This window comes from Octopus bimaculoides, chromosome 12 (genome assembly GCF_001194135.2).
Source record: "Octopus bimaculoides isolate UCB-OBI-ISO-001 chromosome 12, ASM119413v2, whole genome shotgun sequence".
Classification (NCBI taxonomy): domain Eukaryota; kingdom Metazoa; phylum Mollusca; class Cephalopoda; order Octopoda; family Octopodidae; genus Octopus; species Octopus bimaculoides.
Window position 1 is genome coordinate 7,918,047 of NC_068992.1, and position 9,033 is coordinate 7,927,079.

General features: G+C 35.8%; 1 protein-coding gene across 1 annotated transcript in view; it reads left to right on the forward strand.

Moving 5' to 3' along the window:
• Positions 1-9,033, forward strand: part of LOC106870426 (aldehyde dehydrogenase, mitochondrial) — a 40,126-nt gene that overhangs the window by 26,195 nt on the left and 4,898 nt on the right. Inside the window, exons 16-24 of the mRNA XM_014916493.2 lie at positions 993-1,097; positions 2,766-2,906; positions 3,906-4,032; positions 4,808-4,869; positions 5,625-5,753; positions 6,111-6,224; positions 6,530-6,632; positions 7,473-7,657; positions 7,798-7,962. Coding sequence (XP_014771979.2) covers positions 993-1,097; positions 2,766-2,906; positions 3,906-4,032; positions 4,808-4,869; positions 5,625-5,753; positions 6,111-6,224; positions 6,530-6,632; positions 7,473-7,657; positions 7,798-7,962 — 1,131 coding nt within the window. The remainder of the gene's footprint in view (positions 1-992; positions 1,098-2,765; positions 2,907-3,905; positions 4,033-4,807; positions 4,870-5,624; positions 5,754-6,110; positions 6,225-6,529; positions 6,633-7,472; positions 7,658-7,797; positions 7,963-9,033) is intronic.

A 9,033-nucleotide genomic window follows, 5' to 3' on the forward strand; every position in this document is an offset into this window, starting at 1 on the left:
CACTAAGAAAAGAAAAAAATGAAAACTCGTAATTTTTGCGTGGAACCAAGTACCCTGACCTCCTAATATAATGCAAACCCCTTATTTTTATTCGGAAATTTCACCCCCACCCCCATTTTCAAATATCTTTTGCTATTTCTTTCTTTACCCATAATTTTATATAATATTTTGCTGAAGTACGTTTTCAAGAGAGTGTGGATTACATTAGATTGAAAATTCAAAGAAGTTTGAAATGAATAAGTGAAAATGCAGAGGTTATAGAAGTTAGTGGTAACGAAGTGTGTGGAGAAATAACGAACGATAAATTCATCTAAAAAAAAAAATACACGTTAGAGTTTTTGCCTGTATGTGTGAAACGAAGTAAAAGTGTAGAATATTAAGGCATTCTTTTGCCAATATTAAAACAAAAATATATTTTTCCTACCTCTTAAAATCACTGGGTATAATAATCCCAGATTGCAAAATAAATTTCCAATTTTTGGTGCTGAAATAAGTTTCATTTTTGTGTGGAGAGAGAGAGAGAGGAAGAGAGAGAGAGAGAGTGAGACAAAGAGAGAAAGAAAGAAAGAGAAGTGAGTGGGTGACATGGTTTACCCAAACTTTGAATGATGATTATGATGATGATAATATATAATGAGAGAGAGAGAATGGTGTAATGATATATAATTATATATATCATTATCATCATCAACATTCAAAGTTTGTGTTTTTTCTGTTGTTAACGGCTTTTTTCTGGTTCCTTCGTTACTGGCTCTTTGGTTCACAAAGCGACAAATTTCGCTTCAACCCGTACAAAGTGATGGATCTTCGAGATGCATTCACAAAACTTTCATTGTCTCAAGGATAGAGGAGAAGACACCTACTTAAGGTGCCTTGTAATGAGACTACATGGAAACAAAGATGACGATGATGATGACGATGATGATGATGATGACGATGATGATGATGATGATAATGATATGTTTTTATTTTCTTTGCTTTTTTTCTTACAGATTCTCATCAACAATGAATTTGTAAATTCAGCCAGTGGCAAAACTTTTCCAACTCTGAATCCCTGTCTTGGAGAAACTATATGTGAAATCCAGGAAAGTGACAAGGTAAAAATATCTCTCTATCCGCCTATCCGTCCATCAATGCAACCATCTATCCATCCGTCTTCTTTGCCCACCATTCCTAGGAGGATCACAGAGGTAAAGCACCTTTTCCATAGGGTCCTTTCAGAGGCAACCATCAGTAGACTTTCTTACTGGATTACAAAGCATGAAGAAATGAGACTGTGGCTACTGTCCAACCGTCTCATTCTTGGGCTACTCCTAGGTACTCTGTCAGCTGATCTGGCTTCAAGAATCCATCTTACAATTCTTTTCTGTGATATTCTTATCTAGTCATTCTCAATGTGGAACATATATAGAACATGGAATTGTGAAAATCTTTTTATCACAGCAAACATACTTCACCTATATTCAGTGGAGCCAAAATTGTCTGTTGTTGGAAAACTGAGCTTACTCTGAGCTCATCATGGCTTTTGGTGCTGAAATGATAAAACATCTAGAGACAACTAATTCACAGTTTCTAGAACCGCTCCTAGAACGTCATCATCCACTGTGTTGTTTCTTAAAACAATAGGGTATGGTTTGAGAAAGACATGGAATCTACTATTCCTAGCAGATTTAGTGACCACATAGAGGTTCACTTTAATCTCTTATATAAATTGTAAAGATAGGCAAGAATGGAGGTGGTTACTTATAACTGTTCTTCTAACCTGTTCATACTGGAAAGAAGGACAGTAGATTAATATTCTGCAGGGGCCTGCCTGACAGTCAATGGATAGAAATTTCAACCTATTTGATCTGAGTCAGATTTAGCTCAGTTAGATTTTAAATTAGCTTACAGGTACTAAGAGATTTAACCCTTTTGTTACCAACCCGGCTGAAACCGACTCTGGCTCTGAGTACAAATGTCTTGTTTTCATAAGTTTTTAATTAAAATCTTCCACCAAACCTTAGTCACAATTTTATGTTCCTAACACTAGCTTAATGATAACTAAGTTATTTTACTAAATTCTTTGTTATATTTAAAGTAATTAAAAGAAACACAGAGCATCTCAAAAGAAATACAGTAACAAAAGGGTTAATGCTATTTTTGGCAGTTCAAGTGTAGTTGACAAGCATTAACCTTTCAGAATTCAGATTAATCTGTCAAATGTAATGCTTATTTCTTCATTGTTTTGAAATAATTATACATTATCTCATGGCTTCAAGATTTCAGTGATCTTCATCATGATCATCATCATCATTTAATGTCTGTTTTCTATGTTGGCATGGGTTGGATGGTTTGACAAGGAGCTGGCCAGCTGAAGCGCTGTCCGGGCTCCAATTGTCTGTTTTAGCATGGTTACTATGGCTGAATGCCCTTCCTAATACCAACCACTTTCCAAGGTGTGCTTGGTGCTTTTTATGTGCTACTAGCATGGGTATATTTACATGGCACCAGCACAAGAGCATTTTACTTGGCACTGACATAATGACATTGTAAAGTATGTGTGAGGAGCCAGATCTGACCACTTTGAACATAAAACAAGTAGAATATTTGGGCTAGATATGGTTGGTTTAAATACTAAAAGATAAAGACATTCAGTGCTACATTTAACAGTTCAAACATAGTCGACACACATTAAGAGATTCAATGCTACATTCAGAATTTTCAGTAACTGAGCTTATTAAAAAGGTAACTGATGTGTTTTCACAATTCTTATATATTTTCAGGCTGACATAGATAAAGCTGTAGAAGCTGCTAAAGCTGCCTTCAAGAGAGGCTCCAAATGGCGCTGTATGAACGCCAGTGAGAGAGGCTTGCTACTCAACAAGTTGGGTCACTTAATTGAGAGAGACAGAATATATTTGGCTGTAAGTTGTTCAACTTTATCACCCTTTCTTTGCATTTTGTTGTTTCTGAATTTGTTTGCAACATTTTATATTCAATCTCCTTGTGTATTTATGTGTGTGTGTGGTGTGTGTATTTGTATGTGTATATGTGTATATATATGAATGTGTGTGTGTGCTTGCATAAGTTTTGAGAATGAGTATAGGCTTGGTACTCATGAAATGTAAGCTCATGTGAATACTCGAGTTAGTATATGTGTGTGTGTATTTATATGATCACTATTACCATTTTACATTCACTTTCCATGCTAGGTCCATCAGGCCAGTGACCACATCTTACTCTAGTGTCTTAATATCCACTTTCCAAAAAGTAAGGAAATCAAATCAAGGCCTGTGAATTATCCAAAACTCATTCTCCACATCTCTCTGAAAAAACTTCCACAACAGATTCCCTTATAATCGTAATCTACACTACCTGGAGCATGTTTATTCTTTTTCTTTTATTCTTTTACTTGTTTCAGTCATTTGACTGTGGCCATGCTGGAGCACTGCCTTGAAGTGTTTTTGTCAAGCATTTCGACCCCAGGACTTATTATCTCTTTGGAAAACTGCTAAGTTATGGGGACTTAAACACACCAACACCAGTTGTCAAGTGATGATGGGTGGGACAAGCACAGACACAAAGACAATATATATATATATATATATATATATATGTATGTATGTATATATATGACAGGCTTCTTTCAGTTACCAAATCCACTCACAAGGCTTTGGTCAGCCCAAGGTTATAGTAGAAGACATTTGCCCAAGTTACCACACAGTGGAACTGAATCCAGAACCATATGGTTGGGAAGCAAGATACCTACCACACAGCCATGCCTGTAGAAAATTTCAGTAATAAATAGGCATTTTTCATAAAGATTTTAAGAAACGAAGTTGTGACGGGGTGGGCACTTCTGTAGTTATGCCACATCAGTAGCAACTGTTGATTGATCTCTGTAAATTTTTATTTCATTTCAGAGTCTGGAAACCCTTGATAATGGTAAACCTTTCAAATCCTCTTTGGGTGACATTGAATTTAGTCTATCTGTACTGAGATATTACGCTGGTTGGGCAGACAAGATTGAAGGAAAGACAATTCCAGTTGGTGAGTTAACTAGTATGTGTTTGCCTATGTTCATGTGGGTGTATGTGTGATGTGTGTGTATCTGTGCTTTTGTATGCATTTCTATGTACTGAGTTATCTTGGTTGTGACTGCACATATGTGTTTTTGTATACGCCTTTGTTTGTGTGTGTGCTTTTGAATGTGCGTGTGTGTGTAGATCTGATTTGTTTAACCTTAGTTGAACAAACTTAAAATTAGACATTCCATCATTTTCTTATGTGCAAGGAACCCAGAAACATGTTGTCCAACCTGTACTTTTTATGACAATGGGATGATATTTGAAAGAGATTTGGTTGCTATTTTTAGCAGGCCAAATGCCAATATAGAGGCTCTTTCATTGTCTTGTGCATATTTGAGTTAATTCATAGTGTTTGTCTGTGTGTGTGTGTGTGTGTTTGTGCATATATATGTATATATATATATATATATATATATATGTGTGTGTGTGTGTGTGTATGTATATATCAAATTCAACTTACATTGAAAATCAACAAATTCCATCTGATCCTTGTAAGCATGAAAAAGTGGTCGTTAAATGGTGACATGATGAGGATAATATTCATTCTAGTTTTAAGATAGTAAAAAGGGATTTGAAAGTGATTTGGCTGTTATTTCTAGTGACCACATCAAATTAACTGCATTGGCTCATATTATTTAGTCAATTAAAGGGTTTTGAAATGGTTACTTAACCTGTTAGAGGTAGCAGCCAGATCTCCCTCAAATCATGCCCTTCTTATATAACTTTAATACTTCCAGATGGTGACTTCTTCTGCTACACCAAACATGAACCAGTTGGAATATGTGGACAGATTATTCCGGTAAGAAGAGTTATTTCTAATATTATCATTGATATCAGCACCAATAACATATTTTGTTTTTAATACTAATGAAAAATAGGTCATGCTTACAATATTTTCAATTTGATCAGTTTAATTTTTGACTGGTTTTAAATTAGAAATCTGTATTTCTAAACAAGAATGATAATACTCTATTTTTATCCCTTGGTAACAATTTAGAAATAAAAATTCTTAATTCAAATTCAGCCTCTGTCTCATACTATATATATACATCAAAGAATAAGATATTTCATGATGATCAAAGATCATGCTTACTGAATCATAATTTCATCTCTAAAAGAAGATGTTGATGGATTTAATAGTCCCATGTCTTATAATCTTAAATATTCTGTGTATTTTAAAGTACTAACACCAATAAACACTGCACTAGCACCAGTAAACACTGCACTAACAGCAGTAAACACTCCACCAATACCAGTAAACACTGCACTAATGCCAGTAAATACTGCACTAATACCAATAAACATTAGTTACACTAGCAAACACTACACTAACAGTAGTAAACACTACACTAGTACCAGTAAATTCTACAGTCACATTAGTAAACGTCACGCTAACAGTAATAAACACCATATTAACACCAGTAAATACAACAATGACATCATGAAACACTACACCAATAAAAATTACAATAATACTAGAAAACACTATAGTGACACCAGTAAACACTACAGTAACACCAATAAACTAAAACAGTGAGGTTTGTTTGTTTACAGTGGAACTTTCCTCTCTTGATGTTCCTCATGAAACTTGGTCCTGCTCTGGCTTGTGGTAATGTCTGTGTTGTGAAACCTGCTGAACAGACACCTCTCACAGCTTTATATATGGGTGCATTGTTGGTAGAGGTAATTAGCTAGCAATTTCTACTTTATTATTTAACCGGTTTCCATATGTCATCCTAAATGTTATTCTTACATCATATTCGTGTATATGTGTGTGAGTGTCTGTGTATGTATTTGCAAGTGTGTGCTTGTGTGTGTGTTAATACTTTAGACTCATGTAAGGCACTGAGCTGGCAGAATCATTACCATGCTGGGCAAAATGCTTAGCAGTATTTCATTTGTCTTTACATTCTGAAATTTCTGGCCTTGTGTCAAAATTTGAAATCATTATTATTATTATTATTATTATCATTATTATTATCATTATCATTATTATTATTATTATCATCATCATCATCAACATTATTATTATTATTACAGGCAGGTTTTCCACCTGGTGTTGTTAACATCGTACCTGGCTATGGGCCCACAGCTGGGGCAGCAATAAGCACACACCCTGAGATTAACAAAGTAGCATTCACTGGTTCAACAGAGGTAAGTACAATATTTCTAAAACATTAAATTGAACTAAGGTAATTTTCTATTAATTCCAATAATATTTTTTATTGATAGCCTATCAATACTTTATAATAATGACAGTAGAAATTTTCTCGATTCCTTTGCAGGATGAGCACATAGTTAAGGTGGGCTAACATAGCCTTTTGCCCATATTTACTATATATTTAATCAATCTTATCCTGACTTAATATAATATAAACTCTTAAGATGGGGACTTGGCAGGATCTGAGAAAATTTCTGATGTTGCAAAACTTTTAAATACTTTTGAAACTTCCTTTCAGGTGGGTCAAATAATTATGCAAGCCGCTGGTGTTTCCAACCTGAAGCGTTGTTCTCTGGAACTTGGTGGCAAAAGTCCATGTGTTATTTTTGCAGATGCTGACCGTAAGTTCACAGTTTGGAGATTTACAAAATCACATAGAAAATATATAAAACATAGAACAAAAAACACTTACTTTACCACTCATTGGTCAGTTGATATCCAAAGCTGTTTTAGTTATAGAAACAATGGATTTTTTTTTTTACATCAAATATCCAACACTGTAGTCTGTCAAAAATAGTTGTTCTAAATCTCATGTGACACAACAACTGTTGCTGTTTACCCTTGGATTAATCAAGATTGAGCCATGACTTTCTTGTCAATTTGAGACTCACTAGGATTACAATAGGCAATGTGCCCTTTCTTATACAAGATGCTTGATTTTGGGGGAGATTTGTGCAATATTTCTTGCAACTGTTATTTCCTATTTGCTTGTCCCTAGAAAGTATGCAAAATGATTAATATTTAGTTCACACTTTGCATTTATTACATTTATTCAAACCCCAAAGAATTCCTCTCAGTACATGTCTGTGATGTTCCCCCACTACTCCTGCTCATGATCAGAGAGGCTCATATTGTTAGCCTCTAAGGGACATGCTCAAGTGAGTAAGACCAAGTAACTGACAAGCATATCTGTGATATATACTCAACTGGTTAAGGTCAAACAACTCACAAGCAAATCCGTGGTATTGAGCAGAATGTTTGTTGTAGCCCATCTTTTTATACCAAGACAAAACAATGTACATGATAATAGTTCCAATCAATTAAGATCAGAAGCCATGAGAGCCACTGCCTGGCACTGCATTATTATTATGATTATCATCATTATTATTAAAAGGGTGATGAATTGGCAAAATCGGTAGAGCATATATATATGTAAAGTTTTAATGTTCTTCATCTTTCAGTTGATTCTGCAGCAGCAACTGCTCATGAAGCTGCTATGATTTCTATGGGTCAGTGTTGCTTTGCTGGGTCTCGCACATTTGTCCAGGATTCTATCTATGATGAGTTTGTTGCCAAGAGTGTTGAACTGGCTAAAAAACGCTATGTAGGGGATCCTTTTGATAGCCAGACCATAAATGGACCACAAGTAAGTATCTCTCCTGTTATTGCAGTATATTCATGTATCTATCTATCTATCTTCTACTTCTTCTTCTTCTCCTCTTCTTCTTTTTCTCCTCCTTCTTCTTTCTATCTATCTATCTATCTATCTATCTATCTATCTATCAGGTGGATGCAACACAGCTGTCTAAGATCATTGATCTGGTGAAGAGTGGGGAATCAGAAGGTGCCAGAATGATGTGCGGAGGAAAACAAAAAGGGGACAAAGGATATTTTATGGAACCAACCGTCTTTGCTGATGTCAAAGACAACATGAGAATCGCCAAAGAAGAGGTAAGTACCTGGGTAAAGAATGTTTGAGTAATTATTGTTCAGCCCCAGGTTAACCCCTGCTCAAACAGACTTGTGATCAAAAACATTCCAGTAATGACCATCACATTGATCTAGAAATATTTAGGACCATGCTACCTAAGGTATCTTTCACTTTCTTAAGACAGATTTGGCTGCTATTTCTAGCAACCAAATTTCATACAATTGGATACAGAGTTTATAATGGTGGTGGTGGTGGCAGCAATGGCTGTAATGCTGGCTGCAGCAGTAGTCATCGTCGTTGTACTGGTGGTGGTCATGGTGGGAGTGGTGGTGGCGGCGGTGGCGACTATGTGGGTTTTCAGCTTCATCAGCCTCATCATCATCATCATCATCATCATCATCATCACCACTATTTTCAAATGTGGGAAAATCAAGATTAGATTCTTTAGAATAATCCAAGGTAGAAAACAGGAAGAATCATTGGACAATGTTTTGCAGTATATTTTCTAGTTCCCTGTATGTTGGGTTCAAATCCTACTGAAAGCAACTTAGATTTTTCAATCTTTCAAAGTTGATTAAATAAAGTACTTGTCTAGGGTGATAAACTGACTGCATTTTTAGAGCATGAGACGAAATTTGTGTGATATCTGAGTTTAAACTTTGGCCAAGGATTTGAGTTCTGGCACTAGCCAGGGCTTATATCATACTACCATGGGGCTGCTGCAATTACTCACTTTTTACTCTTTTACTTGTTTCAGTCATTTGACTGCGGCCATGCTGGAGCACCGCCTTTAGTCGAGCAAATTGACTCCAGGTCTTATTCTTTGTAAGCCTAGTACTTATTCTATCAGTCTCTTTTTGCTGAACTGCTAAGTTACAGGGACGTAAACACACCAGCATCCGTTGTCAAGCGAAGTTGGGGGGGGACAAACACAGACACACAAACATAGACACACACATACATATATATATATATACACATATATACGACGGGCTTCTTTCAGTTTCCGTCTACCAAATCCACTCACAAGGCTTTGGTCGGTCCGAGGCTATAGTAGAAGACACTTGCCCAAGGTGCCACGCAGTGGGACT